Raw genomic sequence first — 25,036 nt, forward strand, 5'->3', positions numbered from 1 at the left:
TTTATAATATAAAAACAATGAAACAGATAGCATTTTGTATACATGAATTTCTCTAGATTTAATATAAAAACTAACATTTTATTATTAAAAGGGACTATTTCATGTAGAAATAAATGTTTATATAATACAAAAAGAAAAATTATTTTAACCAAGTTCATTGACAGGCATAACTATTTAGACTTTTTTTTTTTAAAAAAAGTAATAGAACCAGTATCTACTAAAACTAAACTGTACTTGTTTTTGATATTTTATCTTCTTTTTGTAATAGTAAATCTACTATTAACTAAGCTACAAAATAATTTTAAACGAGTACATATACACTGATGTGCTCAGTAACAACTAAGTTTTACCTTCTGATTTTGTTAATTATACTAAATTCTTTGTTAGGCGGGACCATTTTGTAATTTTTCTTAAAGCCTTGAGGTAACTCAGAAAAGAGTAAAGGGTTTAATAATAAAATTACGAATGGGAACAACAACAAACTAGAATAAAATTCCTAAGGGAAGGAATGGACACAGTCCCAAAGTCCTTACTGAGAAGTACAGTACACTAAAAATTCCTTAGAAATGGATACATGTAACACTAAGTAGAACAGAAGTTTGCTACATAAGAAGGCCTTAGGAGCTAGAGAGATGGCTCTGAGGTTAAGGGCACTGACTGCTCTCCCAGGGGTCCTGAGTGTTCAATTCCCAGCAACCACATGGTGGCTCACAACCATCTATAATGGGATCTTCTAGTGTGTCTGAAGAAAGCAACAGTGTACTCACACATGTAAAATAAATAAATAAATCTTTAAAAAAAAAAAAAGAAGAAGAAGAAGAAGGCCTCAATACCCTTTAGGACATACAATAAAAACAGAAGCTTAGGGTCAGATTGCTTGACTGTGCCACTTACTATGTAACTTTGGCCAAGTTACTTTAACTTCAATCCTTAGGTTCCTTGTGTATTAAATGGATAAAGTAGTAGTACTTACCTCATCACAATGTTGTGAGGACTAAATTAACCAGTATCTGTGTTAATGCTTAAACCTGGTTGGAATATATTAAATGTGTAACATAAATTATATACTGACAGAGCTTTGACTAAGCAAGTCCACCTACAAATCTGTCCTATAGAAATAGGGTAAATACACAAAAATGTAGGACTACAATGTCCCAATAAGGTATCTTTGTAATGAGAAAAAAGACTTGGGAATCTAAGTGTCGAACAAGTTATTGCTTGTTTATCCAATGGAAGATAGTACAGCTATTAAAATGACCCTAGATTTATATTTACCAGTTTATAAAGACATTATAGTGTATAGATATATGAAAACCAGATAGAGAAAAATGTTTTCATATGGTCCCATTTTTCACTTAAAGAAAGAAGAGATACATGTTAGAAAATACAGGCCATTCTGTATTTTTCATACTTTATACAATTAAAAAGGAAGGAGCAAAAATAATCACTAAATTAAGTGGCAAACAATAGGTCATTTTAATGCCTCTTAAGTTTAAAAAAGTTAAGTTTCAGATACTCTTAGGTCTTAATACCATCATGATGAGATAGATCTAGGGTTTAAGCAATAAAAGAATCATAAAATAATTCACTTCAAGAGAATATCGTGTTTCACATGGTTTAATGCCCTTAGTGGCAAGGAAGGTAAAGAAAGAAATGATCATCATTAGCTCATAAGCCATGAGATAACAAGAAAATAAAGATCTCAGTCTGCTCATTTCCACTGGAAGGAAAACAATTATAACTATAGGAAATGACACAAAGAAAACTAATTGGATGGTCTGAAAAAGGAGTAAGTAATAACTTTACCTACATATTTCAGAATATACAGAGGTATTAAAAAGAACCCAATACAAGTATTTTTAGAAACTTACTGTACTAGGAATATAAATAATCTATTATTAACAATAGCAAATCAAATGACAGTATATGATTATTACCTCTATACTAAAATAACCTCTGTCCACATAATCACCAAGAAAAAGGTATCGTGTATTAGCAGGTGATCCTCCTACTTCAAAAAGTTTCATCAGATCAAAAAATTGGCCATGGATGTCACCACACACTGAAACAAGAAGATTATTAGATATGAAAAAAAGCCTCTAAATTAACAAATATTACTTAAACTCTAACTGCTGTAACATGAGATAATATAAATACTACCAAGAAATATCTGAAGAATGGCCTAAGAAGAGTCATCATGGGGTTTTATCTAACCAAATGCTCATATGCTCAAGATCTAAACCAAGATGTAACACAAGTAACAAGATTTGTGTCAGTAATTAATTTTTCATCCAAATTTATAAATCTCCTCTTTTAGAATCTAAGGATGACAAGATTATAATGCTGGCAATGAACCCCCATTTTAACTCAATACTTTTCAATGACATTGAAATCATCACCATGGGTATCTAATACCATTTCCCGCTAGTAATTAAGAACAAAGTGTTTAATCAAAACTCAAGTATGGCCAATACAACTGATGAAACCTTCATAAAAGCTTATTAGACTAGTTTTGTATAAATACCAAAATTTGTAAAATTAAGACGATGTCCATACAGTATTAATCAGTAACTTTGTGATTGAAAGGGAAACAGCTTTCTCTCCAACCATCTAAATACTGGCTTAAAAATACCCAAAACAAAAGTAAGTTTACCTGTAATTGGAGCTTCTACTTCTATCATGGTTTTCTCCCGCCGAAGTATGGCAGCACCCTCATTGATAATTCTTAGTGCAATTTCTTCATCTACTCGACCTTCTTTTACCAGGTGGTTCTTCAGAACATCAACTCTGGGTATCCCATCCATATCAAACACTTCTTCAGATGTTAATCGATGAGTTGGGGGAAAAGGAACAGCTATATTTTTTTTAAATGAACATAAAACAAGGAACAATATATTAACACAGAATCTAATAATTGGATTTAGATAAGTAAAACTGAGTAAAAAATTTAAAAATAGATTTGAAAAGCACCAGCAGGTTTCTTCTTCTTCCTCATTTAATGGATACAAGTGTTAATTTAAACAAAAATTTTCTAAAGGAATAATCAAATTATTCTTCGTGTGTAATTTTGAGATGAAACCCAGGCTTACATGTTAAGTGTTCTTGTCTGAGCACACATGCACAAGCGCACAAACACACACACACACACACACACACACACACACACACACACGATGCTAGGGCGCTGAGGTGGGAGTGGGTGGGTGGGTAAGCACCCTGATAGAAGTGGGGGTGGGGAAGAGGATGGGATACAGGGAAACCAGGAAGAAGGATAACATCTGAAATGTAAATAAATAAAATAACTAATTAAAAAAGAAAGTCTCACTACAGAGTCCTGGCTCTCCTAGAATTCACTATGTACACCAGGTTTGTCATGAACTCATAGAAGTCCACTTGCCTCTGCCTCCTAGGTACTGAAATTATTGGTGTTTCCCTGAACTCAACTTCTACAGTTCTTTCTATTAAGTTATATAGGTCTATAACCTAGCAAATCTGGCTACTGAGAGCCTGTCTCAAAAAATAAATATAACACACACACACAAAGGCAAACAAATAAGTAAGTAAATATAAATGAAGGAAACTAGCCAGCTGAACTCTGTAAGATCAGTACTACAGCTCAGTGGTAGAGTATCTGCCTCATAAATGCAAGACATTCCTTAGATTCAATCCCTAATACTAAGGGGGGGGATAAAAAGCTACATTTAATAACCTGTTCTTTGTTCAGAATGGATGGAGAATTGAATTTGAATAAAAATAAAGATGACTAAAGCTTTTTCTTTACTACAAAACATTTTCAGTCAGAACCCTTTGATTATAATGCATACTCAAACTATAAAATATAGTTGATGCCAGGCAGTGGTGGTGCAGAGGCTTAAACTCTGTGAGTTTAAGGTCAGCCTGGTCTACAGAGCTAGTTCTAAGGCAACCAGATCTACACAAAGAAACCCTGTCTCAAAAAAACCAAAAAAGATATAACTACATACACCTGAATAAGTAATAAAATTTAAGTCAGATAATCTTCCATGTTATTTCTAAAAATAATTATTATACTATGTGTGTATGTATCTATATCAGTATTTCTCACCCTGTTCACAGTGAAGAAGACCATTGGAAAACACAAGGTATTTACAATATGATTCATTAACAGTAGCAAATTACAGTTATGAAGTAGTAATGAAGATAATTTTATGGTTGGGGGGTTACTACATCATCACAAACTGTATTAAAGGGTCACAGTAATAGGAAGGTTGAGAATCACTAGTCTACATGATGCATGTGAATGCATGTGTGGAGGTCAGAGGACAATTTTGTGGAGGTTTTTTTTTTTTTTAACTTCCATCTAAACATGGGTTCCAAGATCAAACTCAGGTTGCCAGGGCAGCAAGTGCCTTTATCTGCTGATATCTTTTGCCAGTTCATCTTCCATGTTCTTAATACAAACATAAAAACAATGTTTTCTAATCAATTTTAATATGATCTTTTAGGGAACATAAATAAAACCAAAGTCAAATGCTCACCTATGTAATGTAACTTATTTTACTGCCCACATACACTTAAAATAACACATCATAATATAGCAATACTGCTTTTTTCACCTATTTATTATTCACAAACTACTTTTACCCTGTCTTTATATACATCTTTAATATCAATGCATTAATATTAATGCAGCCTTCCTACTGGAATTATATAACACTTCAAAAGCAAATCATTTTTACTTCAATCTAAATTAAATGATACAGTGGTTTTTAAATATTCATAAATCCCTATCCCTATGAACTTTTCCCAAGAGGTGCCATAAGACTTACTATTGAAGTAGTAACTTTTTCCATTCCTGAAGAATATATTTATGATTTACACAAATAATCACCAACTGTACAATTAAATAGTATTTACAAATGGAATGGAAGACAGTCTTTTTCTTTCGGTGTTCTTGTCTGTCATCCCTCATCCATCACCACTATCACCACACCAACCAATTTTTTTTTTTTTAAGAAGTCATTTTTTTAAAGGTTTTTTTTTTTTTTTATTACATGCACATGCACTGTAGCGGTCTTCAAACATCCTGTAAGAGGGCATCAGATCTGATTGTGGATGGTTGTGAGCCACCATGTGGTTGCTGGGATTTGAACTCATGACCTCTGGAAGAGCAGTCAGAGCTCTTAACCACTGAGCCATCTCACCAGCCCCACCAACCAATTTTTTGAGCTGACTCTTCATCCATCTCAGGTAGGTAGCCTGGCTGGTCTATAATTCCATATGTAAACTAGACTGGCTACAAGACTAAGGTGATCCTCTTATGTCTGCCTCTAAGTTCTAGAATAGGTATGTGCTACTATGTCTGCCTCACCTACTAGGTCTATCTATTTTTGATGGTATAGAGGCACATTTTTGAGGTAATATACATAGGAAAACATACTATATGAACCCAGTAAGTGTATTCTATGAATTTAAATTTAAGTTTACTAAATAATATAAAGCAAAACAGAATTTTACACTAGAAGTTTGAGGGACTAGAAAAATAGCTCAGTTGTTAAAGTGCATGACAACCTGAGTTTGACCACTAGCACCCACATAAAAAAAGCCTGGTATAATGGCAGTCACTTGTACTCTTGGAGCTAGAGAGGCAAAGACAAGTGGTAGATCCCTGGAGCTGTTGGCCAACCAGCAAAGCCTACTTTGAACATCAGATCCCAGTGAGAGATCCTATCTCAAAAAGCAAGGGGGAAAGATGGCTCAACGTTTCTGTTTGTTTGTTTGTTTGTGTTTTGTTTTTTAAAAAAAGAAAGAAAGAAAAAGGAAAAAAAAAGCCTGATTACCTGAGTTTGATCACAGAGGTCCACATGAACAGAAGAGTTGTTCTCTGATCACCCATCCACATACTCACAATGGCATGTGAATGCAAGCATGTACACACAAAATATATGCATATTATAAAAAACTAAAAACTAGGGTACAGCTCAAAAGGAAAAATGAAACTTGAGGTTGTCTGGCTACACCCATACATCCACGTGCATGTAAAAATAATTATTAGCCTTAGCTGAGACGGCTGTAATCCTAGATATTGGGAGGCTGAAGCAGGAGAGTTGTCATGAATTCAAGACCAGCCTGATTCAAGTTTCAGGCCAGTCAGAAATATGTAGGAAAACCCTGTCTTATAAACAAAGCAGCAGAACAGCTAAGACTCCTAGCAGTGGGGGACATGGATCATCAAGTGGTCACTTCCTGTAGCCATGCAGGATTCCCAGTGAAAGGATAAGGACAGCAACCTACTCACAAAGCCTCTGATTCAAAATGTGTCTTGCCTACAAGGTGTGCATGGACAAAAAGCAGAGCCTGAGAGAATGGCCAAACAATGACTGCCCCAAATTGAGACTCATTCCACAGGCAAGAACAAACCTGACACTATTAATGAAACTCTTGCATACTGAAATGCTTGGATACAGGAACTTAGCATAACTGTCCTCTGAGAGGATTCACCTAACAGCCAATGGAAAGAGATGCAGAAACTCACATCCAAACAGTAGATGGAGCTTGAAGAATTAGGAGAAAGACTGAGGGACCTGAAGAGGACAGGGACCCCACAAGAAGACCAACAAAGTCAACTAACCTGGACCCTTGGGGGCTCCCAGAGACTGAATCGCCAATCACAGAACAAGCAGAGGCTGGACCTAAACTTCCTGCAAATATGTAGCAGATGAGCAGCTTGGTCTTCATGCAGGTTCCCCCAAACAACTGGAACAGGTGCTATTCCTGAGCCTGCTGTCTACCTGCCTACCTGTAGATCTCACACCCCAAAATGGACAGCCTTGTCTGGTCTCAGTGGGAGAGGATGTGCCTAGTCCTGCAACAACTGGATGTGCAGGGTAGGATAGGAGGTGGGGGGGGGGGAACTACATAAGGGGATACTAGAAGGGCTGATATTGGGTTATAAAGTAAATAAATAAATTTATTAAAACAACAACAACAAAGGAGAACAAAACAAAGCAAATATGTCTTTAATCCTGGCACTCAGGAGGCAGAAGAAGCAGGAGGGCCTCTGTGAGCTCAATACTAGTCTGGTCTATACAACAAGCTCCAGATCATCCATACAATATATATGGATGGAGGGGGCCTGGAGAGATGGCTCAGCAGTTAACATTGGCTGCTCTTCCAAAAGACCCAAGTTCAAATCCCAGCACCCACATGGCAGTTCACAACTGTCTGTAATTCCAGTTCCAGGGATCTGACACCCTCATACAGATATACATGGAGGCAGAACACCAATGAAAATAAAATTTGAAAAAAAAATTAAATATATTAAAAAGCACAAAACAAATATTAAAATATTTTAAAAATTAAACTGAAGATATAGATTGAGCAGGGATGAAAGAGAACCAGAACTCTTACTGTGTCATCAATAAGCAAAGAATCTTAGAAATTAATATTGCTCTTCATTTTAAGCAAGACCTGCAAAATCTTAGCCCCTAGAGGCCTCCAGTTCTAAAGCACATATAGCCTGTGCTAAAAGAAAAACTTTTCTCCAGTGGTCAGTCAACCCTATCTTTGCTTCCTACTATCACCATTTATTACTGACAAATCTCCAAGATACTCACTATACTTCTATGCCTCTGATTTACCTACTGTCCTTTTCTTCATGACATTTTCTTCTAGAGTTCTCTCTCCTCTTCCAAAAACTTTGAGGACTCTAGAACTCCTTTTATAAGTTAAAATAACAACAAACACAAAACTACCTTCTCCCATTACATACACAAACTGTCTCTTCACATAATACTTTTCTCTCTAGCTTAATTAAATCTTGCTTCTCCTAAAGGAAAAAAACAGTTTTCAAAGTGGATCCTGCTTGGTTTTCCATGGTCTATAACTCAAAATTTTTTCTTCCCCATTCTAATTTTCAACATTGTCACTACACTGAAGAACAAAAACAGTCTTCCTTTGAGATATTATCTTCTAATTAGTTGACTCATGTCTCTGCCATCTACTAAATTTAAACTGTTTTCTGTCATCCTAACCTCATATCCCTTCTAAATTCCTTCATTGTCAATATCCAAATGCATGACCTACCTAAAACTGAAGAATCAAGAGGTTTGAACACTGTATGATTATTGCTTCACCTCCTAAACTGCAATCCCTAAATGACCAAATTCCTTTATGTTCTGGTTTCACTCCCTTTTCATCTGCAGTTTGAGTCTAGTATTAAGAACCTGGAGATCTGGGCTTGTATAACTCAATGGTAGAATACTTTCTCAGCATTTACCAGGTAGAGCACTGCAAAATGAAACAAACAAACTGGAGTTTGGGTCCTAGCACCTATGTCAGGTGGCTTATAAATATCTGTGACACCAGCTCAGGATTTGATTTCCTCTTCTGACCTCTGCACACATGCAAATGTGTGAGCTTGAGCACAACAAGCAGACAAATAAGTAAAAATGAATCTTTAGCACAACACATACACAAATAAAAATCAATCCTTAGCACAACACACCCACAAATAAAAATGAATTTTTAGCACAAAACACACACAAATAAATAAAAATAAATTCTTTTTTAAAAAGAACCTGCAGAGTCCTTTCTTTTTCTTCTTTTTTTCTTTTCTTTTTTTTCTTTTTCTTTTTTTTGGTTTTTCGAGACAGGGTTTCTCTGTGTAGCCCTGGCTGTCCTGGAACTCACTCTGTAGACCAGGCTGGCCTCGAACTTAGAAATCCGCCTGCCTCTGCCTCCCAAGTGCTGGGATTAAAGGCGTGTGCCACCACCACCCGGCTGCAGAGTCCTTTCTTATCAACTCCTTTTTGGTTACCTTTAATTCTTACAATGGAGCTATTCCATCATCCACCCACTTTTAAAGCATTCTAGATGTTTTGCCCTTCTGTCTTTCCAAACTGCTTGGCAGACAAAAATCCCAATTTTCAAGTAACTTAGCTTGTAAATGTTTGTGGCAAGTATAAAATTATCAAAATCACTCAGTAATGCTACAAATCCAGTCTCCAATTTACCTAGTCCAGGGCACTTCCAGGCAACCCAAACTTCTCATTATCTGGTTTCTATGCTATTCCCTACCTTGTAATTAATTCTCTCTTCTTGGGTTCTCAAAATAACTCACCTGACTTTGCATCTTACTTTTTAACTCTGTCTCACTGGTTTATTTCACGGACTTCTTCCCATTCTGTTTTGTTTGTGATAGGGTCTCTGTTAGCATTCCTTCTAGGCTCTACCCCACAGTTACCTGGCAATAGCCAGGCATGCCTGGCTTACTATAAAAGGGGCTGTTTGCTCCTTCCTCATTCTCTTAACTCTCTGCCCCTTCTCTCCCTGACCCTTTCTCTCTTCCCCTTTCCCTTCCCCCTTCTCTTTCCATATGTTCCTTGCTGGCCTCTAGTCTTGTCTGTCTGTCTGCCTGCCTGTCTCCACTCCTTTCCCAACTCCTTTTCTCATGCCCTAAACAAATTCTATTTTATACTAAACCCATCATATGGCTGGTACCTCAAGGGAAAGGAGTACTCAGCATGGGCCTGCAGAGGCAGCCCTCTCACCTCATCATACCTGGCTCTACAAAACATATCCTGGCCTCTTTCTTTATCTATAAAACACAACAGTTTCACCATGCATGTAGCTCTGGCTGACCTGAAACTTGCATAGACCAGACTGGCCTCAAGTTCAGAGATCCACCTGCCTCTGCCTCCTTCTGGTGTCCTGAGAAGTCAGAGTAGGGTATCCAATCACCTGGAATTAGAGTTATGAATGGCTGTGAGCCACCCTGAAGGTGCTGGGAACTGAATCCAGGTCCTCTGTAAGAAGAGGAAGTACTGTTAACCACTGTGCTAGTATTTATCATCCCTAAAACACAAATTCTTTTAACACCTTTATTTTATCATTTTTTACCACTAACTTATATTCTGAACATATTCCTGTTGCAGACACTAACTTATTTAAAACTCTCTGCATGGTAGTGCAGAGAGCAGTATTCAGGAGGCAGAGGTAGGTAGACTTCTATGAGTTTAAGGCCAGCCTGGTCTACAAGCAAGATCCAAGCCAGCTAAGTTATATAGTAACAATCTGTTCAATAGATAAGATGATAGATGGATGGATATAGATGGACCAATAAGACTGATTTACTTTGCATGTCATATTGTTTTGGATATATAATCTCACCTTATGTTGGAAGAGTTGAGACAAAGTCTCACACTGTGAGCTCAGACTCATCTGGAATTCACTATAACTATGCTGAACCTGGACTTCCACAATCTCCTCCCTTAGCCCTCCCATACGCTGGGATAATAGGATTTCATGAATGAACTGTCATATCCAGTTACCCTTTGTCTTTAAGTATCATTTAATGTTTCACTCTTGGAAACTTTTTATGATATTCCCTGACTACATTAACAGTATCCTTTATTTTTAGACCAAATAACATAGGACATGATGCATGCTTATATTATAGCATGTACCAACTGCATCATTAAATGCCTGTCTTCCTTACCAGCTTATGAGTACCTTAAACGTAAAGGAGCTAATTCACCCCTATATATCAAATGATACATAATATAGTTGATTCAATTATTACTATGTAATAGTTTCTAAAATACTCATCAATCTTAAAACCAATTTATGTAGTAATGACAATGTTATTTATGATTTAGTCTGTATTTCAATACACAGTCCCTCATGATTTTCAGAGATGTCTTGTGTGGCCATACAGATATTACCTCCATTTCATCAATGAGGTAATAGATTCAGAGATGTTAATTAGCTTCTTAAAGTGCAGAGCCATGGTTCAAACTCGATCTAAATGAACTCCAGTATCACATCTTTATACAAACACAACAACAAGTTTTTGACCTAAGGGATCATCAAAAGGCTCCTCAGCTGTATACCTGTTATGCCAGCATTCAGGTGGACCAAGAATTCAAGGCCAGTCTAAGCTCAATAAGAGTCTATCTCAAAATAAATAAATAAATAAATAAAAATAGCACTGTTCTTAAAATTTCAAAGCATTCCAGGGGTCTCTTTAATTGTGGTTATGATTTAAGTATCCTGTCTTCAAATTTTGTTTCCTTTGTTGCTACTTGTGTTATAGTGTCACTACTGCCAATCACTCAGATTAAAAAAAAAAAAATTGTGGATTTTTTTTAGCCCTTTCTGAATTTTAAGCTTTTAAAAAGATTTATTACTTTTATATTTTAAATTTTTTTTAGATTTATTATAAATGTATGAGTGTTTTACCTGCATGTATGTATGTGTGCTGTGTGCATGCCTGGTGCCCATGGAGGTCAGAAAAGGATATCAAGATTCCTGGAACTAGAGTTATAGATGATTGTTAACCACAAGGTTGGTGCTGGGAACTGAGAGTCTTCCCCATAAGCAACAAGTAAGAAGTGTGATCCTGAGTATGTATATGTGTACCACATGTGTGCAGCAGATGGCCTTGAAGGCCAGAAGAGGGCTTCAAAATCATTGGAACTGTAGTTACAGGTGGTTGTTAAGCCATCAGATGTGGGTGCAGGGAAAGGAACTCAGTTTCTTTGCAAGAAAAAAGACTACTAATCATTGAGTCACTTCTATAATGACTCCAAGTCTTTTTGATTATTCAAATTCTTACAGTTTTTTTTTACATCTTCATTACTGAATTTTCTTTTAACTGCATTGTGTCAACATTACTTCAATTCTTATCATCTAATCTCTATTAGAAAACTTTAATTCAACTATTCATCTTCAATAAAACAAAGCATAGCTAATTTCCGGACTCAAAATTTTAGGAAGTTTTATTTTTGTTTCAGTTTTCTTTGTTTAAATAGTCTCCTATTTAGTTCAGGCTGAGGCAGAACTTAAGAGAACTCCCGTGTCTCCCTCCCAAATCCTGGGATTAAATGTGTACACTATATGACAGGAAATAGTTTCTTACTGAATAAAAGGAAAAACCAGTTCTCTCTTTTCACCATGGGTTCTGGACTCAAATCTGAGGCATCAGGCTTACACACAAAGTGCTTTTACTTCCACAGGCACTTCACTGAGTAAGATAGTTTTCAGTATCCTGAATCTTAAGGTCTTTTCCAATGAAGTCTTTCTAAGACTGACCATTCTCAGTCTTCTACAAGTAATTCCAATCTGTACTTCCACTATAACTGTTCAATTAAATCTCCTTAAAGCAAATTTAGTCTTATTATCCCTCAGTGTTGTTGACCTGTTTCATTCCCATTCCTCATCATTTATCTAATATGTCTCTACCTCCTACTATTTTTATTAAGCATAATAAGACAAATCTTTTCCTTTCCCTTAATTGATGTTTTGGCCATCCTTCTCTCGAACTACTCTACTAATATAACTAAAGTAAAGCTTCTGTCTCCTTTAATAATTTTGTTTCAAAAAATTTCATCAGTTAGCTTTCAAAATGGTAAGGGATCACTATTCTACTTTAAAATAATCAAAAAACAATGATTCAGGAACAAGTCACATGCCTGGCTAGGCACTATGGTGCACACTTTACACACACTATCCTCACTAATATTCCATAAACTCTATAAAGACTATATTAACTCTACCTTTGGTAAGGAAACTAAGACTTAGAATGTTAAGAACTTGTCCTACCTGAAATTTATTCAGTGCCAGAGCTACTTTTCAAAGCCAGCAAGTCTAATTCTATCTACAGCTTGCAATCTTAATCATCTACAGGCTAGCCTGCTATAGCAAGCTAAAACTTCAACTTTTTAACTTGGAACACAAAAGGTCCCTTTTCAACTTTATCTGCCATTCCTTGCCAAGCGCCTTACATATTAGCTACCATACATTTCTTTCATTTTTTCCCCCAAACTCTATACCTTTCTGTTTATTTTCTCTATTCCATTCCCACCCATCTTTCAAGGGGGTACCTGTAAACATTATTCTCAGTGATGCTTTTTAAGTTGAAAATGTTATTTCCCTTACCATTCTAATAGTACTTTCGTTTCTAACTGATATTCAGTGTCACCACCATACTTCCCATGTTAAGACTATATCTTACTTATCTTTTATTTTTAAAGTCTCATGTATCAGTTAGGATTGTAACTTACTTATCTTTTATTTTAAAAGAGTCTAATGTATCACAGGCTGACTTTAAACTCAAATAACATATCCTTGAATTTCTGATACTTCTGACCCAACTTCCTAAATAATGAGATGTATCACTATATCTGGTTTATGTGGTACTACAGATAAAAACTCAGGACTTCCTGCACGCTAGGCAAGTGCACTACCAACTATATGTTACATGTCTGGTATGAAGCATGTACATAATAAATGTTGCACATATAAAGGACCCTACCTTCTTTTTACTTCAATCCTATCCTTTCTTCAAGACTTCTTTTCCCCTAAAAAAAGCTCTTATTAATGTATATCTATCTCCCATTAAAAAAAGGGTGTGGTGACACTTTTAATCCCAGCACTAGGAAGGCAAAGGCAAAGCAGATGATCTGGGTTCAAGGCCAACCTGGTCACTGAAGGCTACATAGTCAAACCCTGTCTTTAAAAAGAGCCCTGCCAGACCAGACATTACTACATCCTTTGAACTGAGACAACTTCCTAGTTCTGCAATAATCACAATAATTACAACCACATTCATATTCAATGAAGTTTGTTAACTTTTCGTGAGTACTTATTTTCCTAAGGATCAAAACTTTACTTTTTATACTGCCACTGTCTCCCTACAAGGTAAGAAGCATAAAGCTAACTTTTTCTGTTTAGTTGGTTGTTTTTCGAGACAGAGTTTCTCTGTGTTGTCATGGCTGTCCTGGAACTCACTCCATAGACCAGGCTGGCCTCAAACTCCACCTTGCTTCTCCTTCCCCAAATGTTGAGATCAAAGGCATGCTCCACCACTGTCCCATTACTATTTGATAACTTTCATGTCCTAAAATAAATTTTATGTACAAAGATAATCAGCTTGATCACTTCATCTCTGAATATAAATTAGCATTTTTATACTGAAATGAAGTCGTATGATTGACACTAAAACACACCTCATTTAATTCTTCATGGTTCTTTTCAACAAATTTTCACTTATAATTTTTGCTTATTCATTCAATAGGTCTGGCTTTCAGCTCTCTCCTGAGTAGCTGTATTTTCCTTTTTGACGTTTTCTTTCTAAAATAACTTGCTACCATAGCCCTTTTTTTTTTTTCCTTTAAACACACGTTATCATCTCTGATCCGTTGCTTTCTCTAGAACACATGGTACTAAAAATTTATCTTAGTAAGGTTAAAATTTTAACAAGGGTAAAAAAGAAAAATCACTTTAAGGAGTTATCTTTATACGTAAGCCTGTAAGATACTTTGTTAACTAAACTAACATTCAAACTGCTTTTAAAATATGAGATAAAAACATTTGTGTGTAACAGTGAAATCAGCATGTGTATGAATATTATGTATCATTTGTAAATCTGTGATGAAAATTAAACTCTAATAAAACTAAAATATTGGAAATAGAGTGGCAAATGAACTCTTGATTTATAAACTAAATGAATATGCCTGGCCATTAAAAAAAATCAGTTTAAAACAAAATGAGCTCTTTCAGTATTCCGGTTCAATCTGAAAATGTGATAATTTATGATTAATAAAACCTAGAAAATTGTTGCTAGGCATGGTAGTATATGCGTGTACTCCTTGCACTGGGTGAAATGAAACCAGGTGATAAATTCAAGTCCACCCTCAGCTAAACAACTGACTTTGAGGCTAACCTCTTGGCTACATATGACCCTATCTCAAAAAAAAAAAAAAAACCAACAACAAAACAGGGGCTGTGTTAAAAACTTCAGCAGGTAAAAATCCTTGCCATCAGCCTGATGTAACTTGAGTTGAACTGCTAAAACCCATATGGTAGAATAAGAAAACTGACACCCACATGAGTGCCTTGGCATTTCTGCAACACACACCCCAAACATTGAAAGTATAATAATATTTTTCTTTAAAAACTAAAGGAAAAATACCTTATAAATTGTGGGTGCTAAAATGGGTATAATCTAAACACTACTATGGAATGAAGGTGAATTTCATGTTATAATAACAGACAGCTTTACAAAACTGAATTTTAAGTTTATGGAGCAAAACATGCATGATTTAGGGAGGAAAAGTAACTGGAAAAATGAGGCTAAGTAAATCTGTTTAGGGAGGAATACTCCTAAATCAGGATTTTGTATTTCAATTACACCATTTTACTGATGTGGCAATAAGGCACATATGCACAGTTGTTTTTCTACTGTTTCCATTTTCTTTTCTGTTAAGCCTATATTCTATTAAATTTATTCCATTTATTTATTGTGCATACATGTGTATATATGGGTATGGAGGACAGAGGACAATGTGGGTCCCAAGGTTAATCTTGACAGCAAGCACCTTCACCCACTGAGCCATATCACCAACCTGTTTCCATTTTCTCAATTGAAATATATCCCCCCACCTCGCCCCCCCCCCCAAAAAAAGGAGTAACAAAAGCTTCAGGAACATTTTATTTCGTTTAGTTTTGAGACATAGTCTAACTATGTAGCTCAGGCTGATCTCGAACTGATGATCCTCCTTTCTCAGCCTCCCAAGTCCTGGAATTATGAACATATGCTATTGTGACTAACCATATCAGGTTAATTTTTTTAATGATTCATTTTTACTTTTAATTATGTGTATGTATATATGTCTGTGTGGGAGTATAGAGTATCAGATCTTCTGGAACTGAAGTTAGACAGCTGTGGGCTGTTTAACATAGATGCTAAGAATGGAACTCTGATCCTCTGTAAGAGCAGTACATGGGACCAACAACCAGACTCTCTACTAAATTTCTAATGAAAAGAGTTTGAGCTGAATCAGTAGCTGAACTACCAGGTTCAGAACTAAATATAACCAAGAAATCTAATTATCCATGACCATGAAATATAATTGCTACTAAATATTTAGTAACAAGCTCATCACATTTATAAATGAAACACCTATAGTATTAAAATCTCTCAAACTTACATGTGTATTTCCTAAGTGTGACTATTAACAAAACATTATATTATTCCCTTAAAAGCCTACATGCTTGGGGACTTAAAATGGCTCAGCAGTTAAGAGCCTTTACTGCCTGCTCTTCCAAAGGATATAAGTTGGGTTTCTAAGACCCATATGGCTATCCTGTAACTCCAATTACACAGGATATAACACCCTCTTCTGGTCTCATGGGCCACCATACACATGTGGTACACATATGTAACATGGAGGCAAAACACCCATACACATAAAATAAAATCAATCTAAAAAAAAAATACATATCCATAAAATAAAGGTCTTTAGAATAGAAGCATTGAGCCTAAAATTTAAAGACAAAAAGGAAAAGTTCCAAAGAGGAAAAGACTACTTGTACTCAATACTACTGGCAATTTCCCCCAAAATCTGATGTAGTATATATGCAAAGCTAGAAAAATATCCTGGATTTATGAAATCTGAGCTTTTATTTACGTGTTGTTTTACTTATTTATCTTTTAAGACAGGGTGCATTATATAGCTCTGGCTAGCCTGAAACTTGCTATTTTACTACCTCAAAATTAATAGCAATCTTCCTGCCTCTGCCTCCAGAGTGGTGGAATTAAAGGCATGTGCCACCACAGTATCAGGAACTGTAATACACTCCACATGGAAATGAAAGTTGTGATCATAAAGATACAACTAATACACAACATGCATTAACCATAAGCTTTATAACTGAAATTTCCCAAACAAGCTCCTTTCATACTAAGAAAATGGTTTTCATTTCAAAACAATAAAGTATAAATGGCTATGAATTAGACTCACAACTTACCCCTAAGGAATCTGCCTTATGCTTAGAAACTCATTTTCTCTTTATTAAAGCAGTATGGGAAAAAGATTGCCACATAAACGACAAGGAACAAGATTCACATAAGGACAACATAAATATATGATTCAGGAATGTGACTAATTACCTCAGTTATTATTCTGGTGAAAAGTACCCAGAAAAAGAAGCATATAGGAAATATAGTAAAGAAAATGAAGACGCAGGCAATGGCCTCTGTTTCAACCCCCACCTATAAAACTACAGAAATTGACAGGATCAACGCCTGATCTTGTCTTTCCTTAAAGGAAAAATTAAAAATCCCAGAAAAAGCAGCTCATAAACTATTTAGTTCATTCTAATGCCTAACCCAAACACATAAGCCTAGATTCAAATATATGTGTCATGCTTTAAGAACCAAAAGTGCATACTGAAAACAGAAAACAGACATGCAGTGGTGGCATACACCTTTAATCTGAACTCTCAAGAGGCAGAAGCAGGCATATCTCTGAGTTCCCGGCCAGCCTGGTCTACAGACTCCGTTCCAGGACAGCCAGAGCTACCTATCTCAACACACACACACACACACACACACACACACACACACACAAGAAAAGGCTTTCTTGTTTTAAAGTATTTAAATGGCAAACCACGGTCACATTCAAAACAGAGCTAACAGTAATTAAACACTGTGCCAGTCTATACTTGAGACACTGAATTTGAAAATTAAAATACCTTTAAAACTAAACAATCTAAATGGCGAAATATTCGTTTTACGATTTCTGCTTGTTGACTACACAATAAAGAAAAATAATTTCAGTTCTTACTAATATCCATAGTATTAGAGTGGTAGATGGGCTCTCTCTAAAAGATTGGACTTTTAAGGAACTCTCAACTGCCTCTCTATTTTAAATAAATCTGTTTATCTGTACACAAACATCCACTAACTCCTCCCTGGTTCAAAAGAATTTGACTTTTTATTCTAAAGAATATGTCGTGTGTTTAGAAGAGACGTTTAAAACTCTTTCTGCTAAGTGCTGACGTTTTTAAAAATAACTACAACTTCCTATGCATTCGACTTTTTTGCCTCTTATCTGTTAATAGGGCTTTCTCCCCTGTCCTGCAGCTACGTCTGGGTTCCTAGGTCACGCCTAGATCCTTCACCCTTGTTGAGTCCCACGCGGTTTTCCCAATTTCCGCGCAGAGTGGCACCTGAGGACCGAGCGCAACCCCCCTGCGGCTGGCGCTCCCTAGGCGCTGTCACTCGGGACCAGGCGTGGGCCAGAACCCGGGCGAATCCGACGGCGTGTAGGTAAGAGAATCAAAGGCCCCTGGGTGAGCCCGGGCAAGCGGGGAGTGCAGCTGTCGATGAGCCGGAAGCTCAACGCGGGCGCTGCGCCGGTAACAGGCAAAGCAGGAAAGAAAGGGGCTCACTGCGGCGGGCGGCCCTAACCCCGCGTAAGCGACACCCCGCGCAGAACACTCGCCCGGGCCTGCAGGACGAGCGGCAGACAGCGGAGCAGCCACCGCCTCGGCCCGGCCCAGCGGGGACCCGCCCAGGGGCCACTCCCCAAGGGAGGCAGCCAGTCACTCGCCCGCCCCGCCGGGCCCGCTCCTGAGGGGACGGACTCCCGCCCGCCCTCACATTGCGCCTCACGCCAGGCCCCCAGGGTTTCGGGTACCTCTCACCTTTGACGACGCGGTCGGCCCCGAGAGGGGGCGGCGGGGGCGGGGGAGGAGGCGGCGCGGCCCGGGCCGGCTCCGGGGCGGCCATGCTGGGCCCGGGGCTCGGCTAGGTGCCGGGCCGGGCGGGGTTGGGGGCGGGGGCGGCGGCTACCAGAGCCAAGCGGCGGCGCCGCCGGGGAACATGGCGGACCCTCTTTCCCTTCAGAGGGGCTAAGACCGTCATGCACCGCGCGTGCGGGGGCGGGGGCGGGACAAGCTCCAGGGACTTGAGCAAAATTACCGAAGCTACTACAGAAACAGGAACAGTCCAAGGGATCAGGTAAAAATTCCTTACATGCAGAAAAACAAGCAAGTAAAGAGAGGGTGCAGACTAGACTTAGGGGCTGTTGATGACTGCAAGGAAAAAATGAAATTTTTCTAGCTGCTTTGGAGCCCAGGAAAATAAAGAGATGTAATTTGATCTCAGATTTTCCCACTATTAGACAAATATATGACAATTTATCTACAAAATCTGAGTGATAATAGTATGACTAGAGACAAAAATGAAAGAAACATTTGAGACTGTAAAGAGTGGTATTATATATTTAAAATGGAATTTGTCCTTTAATGCCAGACCTCGGGAGGCAGAACTCTGTGAGTTCAAGTCTAGCCAGGTCTAACCACTCAGGGCAACAAAATGAGACTGCCTCAACAAAACAGGAGGAGGTTGCATAGAATTCTAACCCTTGCTTTAAGAGTTTGTTAGAGTCCAAAGGCACATAAATTCAGCTGAAAAAGTCTAAGCACCACGATTTAAGAACCAAAATGAGTCAAGGGAAGTAGGGAATGATACCGAGAAATACTCAGAGAACCTGTAAGATTTACTTGGAGAGGCCATAGCCTCTTAATTCACTGAGCAAATAAATTTGAAGCCAGACAGTTCAATGGATAAAGGTACTTGCAGTCAAGGATGGTGACCTAAGTTCCTTAGGACAAACCCACATGGTGGAAGGAGTCAATGGAAAGAAAGAATAGATTTCTTCTAGTCTGACCTCTACTAAAACTTATAAATAAATAAATAAATGTAATAAGAAATGGAAAGCAGAGACTAAGTAGGTAGAAAATTGGAAATTAGTTCCTTATCTTTGTATATACACAGAATTTGGGTTTGGGCAACTTACAGAAACAGATCCAAGTTGACCAGCATCCATGAGGTCAATAAGAACAGATTGTCCCATCAATAACTATTAGTTACTGCAAGACAGCTCAAATAGTAAAGGCATATGCCACCAAACCCAGTGATGGAACCAGAGGGCACACAAAGTGGAGAAAGAGGACTGACTGCTTACAACTTACTCCAGCCTTCATGTGTCCTCCTCATACATATGCATAGTCACTGCAATTCTTAGAAAAGGCTAGAAGAGTGTGTATGACACGAGCGGTGTTCAAAGGCTCAGGGGCCAACATATCTACTAAGAACCATGTGTGTATACATGTTCTAGCATCCAAATAGGATGAAACAAGAAAGTCTTCTGTATCCAATTACTCAATAACTAACACATGTGCTCAGAATCTGTCCACAATGATTAGGAAGGCAGAGCAACAACATTCTCAGCATCTGTTGTTTCTTTGTGTTCATCGATGAGACCAAGATCTGGAATAAAGGAGGGAAAACCCAACAGGCATTCTTTGCAAAGGGGACTTACAAAATTCTTTTTTCTTTTTTAATTTATTTATTTTATGTATATGAGTACACTGTAGCTGTCTTCAGACACACCAGAAGAGGGTATCAGATCCCATTACAGACAGTTGTGAGGTACCATGTGGTTGCTGGGAATTGAACTCAGGACCTCTGGAAGAGCAGTCAGTGCTCTTAACCACTGAGCCATCTCTCTAGCTCCAAATTATTATTTTCTTTCGTGTGTTTATGTGTTTTGCCTGCATGAATGTCAGTGTACCATATGTGTTCAGTCCCCATGGAGGACAGAAGAGTGAGTTATATTCCCTGGAACTAGAGCTACCAAAAGTTGTGAACCACCATGTGATGCTGAAAACTGAACCCAGGTCCAGTGAATGAACAGCCTGTTCTGTTAACCATGGAATCATCTCTGCAGCCACTAAAAAATACTTTTTAAAGGAAAGAGACTTTTGGGAGTGTGTCATGGGTGAAGATAGATCTCATTATCACAGAGATATTCTGACTCTTAAGGGGAAAGGAAAGGGAGTGGGGCCATAAGAAGAGAGCAAGGGATAGGAGGCACATCACACACCTGTAATACAGAGCGGAAAGGCACCGAGACTGGTACTATACTGGAGTGACACGGTCGAAGTGGTTTGAATGCCCAGAAAACAAGGGGAGGAATGGAGTATGTAATGTACTGAGTGTCCCAGGCAGGAGAGGGATAGTTAACATGCTAGCAGCCATAACAAAAGGGAAAGACTCTTATTTAAGGATGTGTTGACTTCAACAGTGAGTATATATTTTTAAACTCCTCTTTGGCTATTCACTTTCACTTGGTCAAAGACATTTCATATAAATGTCGAAGCCTCCCCACCCCAGAAGAAAAGGGCAAGAACATACAAAAGCGAAGAACAAGAGATTAAATACAACTATCTTATAGATTTATTAATGAAAAATACTTTACAAAAACAGTATGCTTTGCCCTAAAATAGTTTAGCTGACTCTTGACAGTTTACAACGGTGACTGAGCAAGTGGCAGTAATGGCTCTGCTGCTGAGGACAGGAGGGTGTGTTAGTGTGCCCAACTCCATCTCTTCAGAAGAGCAAATACTATATTGGCAGCTCCACATTCTAGGCCTAAAGTCTGAGTCACAAGGAAGGCTGACAGGCCATAATACCTGGGCAGCTGGGCTTCCCTTAAGGACGTGATCAGAATACTGACTACAGGGATAGATACCCCTCTCCATTGATAGGGGATAGGGAAGTTAGGTAATATGGACAGGTGGATAAACAAAGAGTATAAGTTGGGAATATAGGACCAGAAGACGAGGGCTCTGATGGAGATGGGGGCTTAAAGTAACCAGAAATAAAGTAGCCCAGACTAGCCTAGAACTTGCTATGTAGCCAAGAAGGAACCTGAACTTCTGATGCTCCTCCCTCCATCTCCCAAGTGCTAGGATGACAGTTGTGCACCATCATACCCAGTTTCACACACTGCTAAGGATATAACCATGGGTTATGTGCATGTTAGGAAAACACTCTGCCAATTGAGCTACATCCCCAACTCTAAAGCTGGAATTTCAAATATTCCCTTTCAAAGAAGCAAACATCTTTAGGAAAAATCAATGTCTTTTTTTTGTTGTGATGGTTCCGTTCTTCTAAAAACAAACAAACAAAATCCACGGTCTCTTTTTACCCCAGAGTCTCTGGCCTTGAAATGCTAATTCTCCAGCCTCTACCTCCCAACTGCTGGGATTAACAGGCATATGATGCCTGGACTGAAATGGCCAAGTCTGTGTTGAGATGAGACCAGCATAACTGGCAGGATGCCAAGTATCACTGTGCCACCGTACAATTCTATAAAGGTGTGGCTCCAGGAGAGGTTAGGATAAGCTTTACCACCTGCTGTGCTGTAAAAATTTCACCCTGTTCTGCTCTCTGCCAGTGGAATTTGGTAGAACGAACATAATTCTTTCCTCTCCTGTCCTCCTATGTCTATACTGGGAGGGATAACTGCTCTGTCTCCAGTCATCATCTGGGGGCATATCTATTCTTCGAGGACCAGGTGTCCGGGAGCCTAGAACAGGACCTGAATTCCAAACTGATCTAAGGGGTACATGAAGATTATTGGATGGTGGGGACTCTGGGTGAACAGCAGAAGGATGGGAGGGTGAGTGGAAAAGATTCCCCCAGGACTGAGCATGAGGAACCTGAAGGCCCTGATGTCTTTCTGGTAGTGTGGCAGTGTAGGTTAGCTGAGGCTTGCATGCTGGCGTAGTTAGGACTCTGGCCCCAATGTGCTGGTTGGTCTCTGACCCTGGTCCCCAGGAAGCATCAGTTCTGGAACGATGAGGTAGACTTCGGTAGTTCAAAGTCCTTCCTGTGTACTTGACCCCTTGGGGAGTTTCATCCCTGTCACACATAGCCAGAAACTGTTGGACACTCCTCGAAGTTCCTGAGAAGAGAAAAGAAACCCAAAGACTGAACATCTTTAGAAAATAAATCTCCTTCCCAAAGGACTATTCCTGGCTATTTTGCCCAACCCTTTACTCCTCCAAGAATACATACAGAAAGGGGAAAAAAAACAAACCTAGGTTTAAAATATATATATGTGTGTGTGTGTGTGTGTGTGTGTGTGTGTGTGTGTGTGTGTGTGTATGTATGTATGTTGTTGTTTTTTTAATTTTTTTCCCCAGTACTGGGAATTGAACCAGGGACTGTGCATGCTAGGCAAACACTCTACCATTAAGCTATACCCTTAACCCTAACAACTCCTAAATATTATGTCAAAATCAATCTCTTCTATTTTAGGGGAAATGCAACAGTCTCTTGGATATTGCCATAACTACTTCCAGTACAATCTTTCTCTAACTCACACACTCTCGTACACACATGTACAAATATATTTACAATTTCCCTTGCAAACTCCTATAAAAATTACACTAAAATCTCACTTGGCTTTTCATTTTTAAGATTTATATTTTATTCATGGGGGTGGGGCAGTTTGAGACAGGGTTTCTCTGTGTAGTCTTTGCTGTCCTGGAATTTTCTTTGTAGACCAGGCTGGCCTCTAACTCACAGAGATCTGCCTGCCTCTGCCTTCTGAGTGCTGGGATTAAAGATGTGGACCACCTTTGCTTGGATTGTTTTTCTTTAGATTGTTTGGCCCCTCTCTCTCTGTGCCTCTGTCTCTGTCTCAGTCTCCCTCCCCCCCACCTTTTTGTCTTTTGTGAGACAGGTTTCTCTGTGTAGCTCTGGCTGTCCTGTAACTTAGTTTGTAGACCAGGCTGCCTCCAGCTGCCTCTGTCTTCCAGGTGCTGGGATTAAAGACATGCACCACCACTGCCCAGCAACTTGGCTTATCGTAACACAGTACCTTGACTGCTGTTAGATGGCCTCTAAATCCTTGTTCAATTCCTGAGATCTCTGCTTTTGTTAATAGCACACTTCTCTTATACACAATACAGAATGTCTTTGTCTATACATTTCTTTCACTATGATACTTGTGACATGGTAAGTTGATAATTCTTTATTGAGGATAAAAGAGACTGCCCTGTGCACTATACGATGTTCCAAAGAGTCTTTGCCCAACATCCATTAAATACCAAGTAGTATGTCTCTTTCTCCATTGAGAACCAGAGACTTAAAATGTAAGTTAAACCCATAAGGAGTAAAAAAAAAAGAAAGAAAGAAAGAAATCTTAGATGGAGGTCAACAAAAGCCAGAAGGGTGCTGCCATCTTCCTGCGGACTGTCTGGGTCTATATATATGACATGTGTTTTCAAGGTACAGTGTCTTCCCAGTCTTTCATTCACTTCTGTCCTCCTACATCATCCCTCAGCTGAAACTTAATAAACAACAGGGGAGAAAAGTAGCTAAAAGAGATGACACTTTCAGTTTGGGGAATTCAGAAAAGTAGTTATTCACTACACTTTATCACTTCAAAGCTTTTTCCTTCATGACTGAAACAGGTTGGTTCACACTCATGAGTGAAGCAAGGTATCTAAAAAATTATTCAGTCATACTTCATGGAGATCAGTGCTTGATCGTCGTAAAACAGTAATTCATGTCTTTTATTCCATCCCACCTTGGGACACCCAACTTTCCCAGATGGTATACTGATTTGACCCCGAAAAAGAATCACATTTTAGCAGATAATATTAGTTTGGGGAGTGTTACCTGGGGGTCTATAGGGCTCCCCTGCCATGCTGGGCATCAGGACATCTGGGGACAGGAACTGTGGTTGGGGAGGGTAGAGTTTAGGATCAAGGAGAAATACAGGAGGATCATGGATGACAGGGAGGGAAGAGGAGCTGGAACAATGGTGCCCGGTTTCCAAAGTCTTTTTCCTCACGTTTGATGAATCCTTATAATGAGACAAGACAAAAAAAACATAAAGATGAGGGTTAACATGGCAGGATGTGGTTGGATAAACACAGTGAGGCAAGCAGGAGGAAAGGGAAGGAACCAGAATACAACACACCTTTTCCAGAGGGGCTCACATCACTGCACATATTACCTGATGGCCTTCCTAGAAAACTCCTAAGACCCTCTCCTTCTACCACTTTCCTCACAACTTCTACCTTCCTAGATCCACCATTTGGGGCTTTAGCAAACACTTTAATGCTAACTCTACAATTAAGGAGATTGAAACAGAAACTTAGAAATAGGAGCTGAGAGCTGAGCATGTTGATATATGCACACCTAAAATCAATGCTGCTCAGGAGACTGAGCAGGACTGCTTTGAGTTTAAAGCTAGTTTGACCTACATAGTGAGTTCAAAGCCAGTCTGGGCTACACAAGCAATAGTATATCTCAAAAAAAGAAAAAAAGGGGGGGGGGAAGAAACCACAAGCGTAAGCCAAATAGGGGTTGTGGATTTCATTCAATTGTAGAGTAGGCCCTGGG

At 38.6% G+C, this 25,036-nt stretch overlaps 2 protein-coding genes across 7 annotated transcripts in view; both read right to left on the reverse strand.

The window, feature by feature from the left end:
- The window catches only part of Ppp3cb (protein phosphatase 3 catalytic subunit beta), a 49,441-nt gene extending 30,750 nt beyond the window's left edge, over positions 1 to 18,691 (reverse strand). For 3 of the 5 annotated variants that reach the window (XM_028758507.1, XM_028758508.1, XM_028758506.1), the window contains exons 1-3: positions 18,472 to 18,691; positions 2,654 to 2,854; positions 1,938 to 2,062 (exon numbers count right to left, since the gene is read on the reverse strand). In XM_028758507.1, coding sequence (XP_028614340.1) covers positions 1,938 to 2,062; positions 2,654 to 2,854; positions 18,472 to 18,556 — 411 coding nt within the window. In that variant the 5' untranslated portion in view covers positions 18,557 to 18,691. The remainder of the gene's footprint in view (positions 1 to 1,937; positions 2,063 to 2,653; positions 2,855 to 18,471) is intronic. The other 2 variants (XM_028758509.1, XM_028758510.1) reach the window with 1 other exon arrangement.
- Positions 18,692 to 21,047: 2,356 nt separating this feature from the next.
- Usp54 (ubiquitin specific peptidase 54) overlaps positions 21,048 to 25,036 on the reverse strand; it is a 62,108-nt gene continuing 58,119 nt past the window's right edge. For both annotated transcript variants that reach the window (XM_028758612.1, XM_028758613.1), the window contains 2 exons: positions 24,308 to 24,494; positions 21,048 to 22,583 (listed from right to left, as the gene is read on the reverse strand). In XM_028758612.1, the coding sequence (XP_028614445.1) occupies positions 22,024 to 22,583; positions 24,308 to 24,494 (747 nt within the window). In that variant the 3' untranslated portion in view covers positions 21,048 to 22,023. The remainder of the gene's footprint in view (positions 22,584 to 24,307; positions 24,495 to 25,036) is intronic.

This window comes from Grammomys surdaster, unplaced genomic scaffold, assembly GCF_004785775.1.
Source record: "Grammomys surdaster isolate TR1022 unplaced genomic scaffold, NIH_TR_1.0 126198, whole genome shotgun sequence".
Lineage (NCBI taxonomy): Eukaryota > Metazoa > Chordata > Mammalia > Rodentia > Muridae > Grammomys > Grammomys surdaster.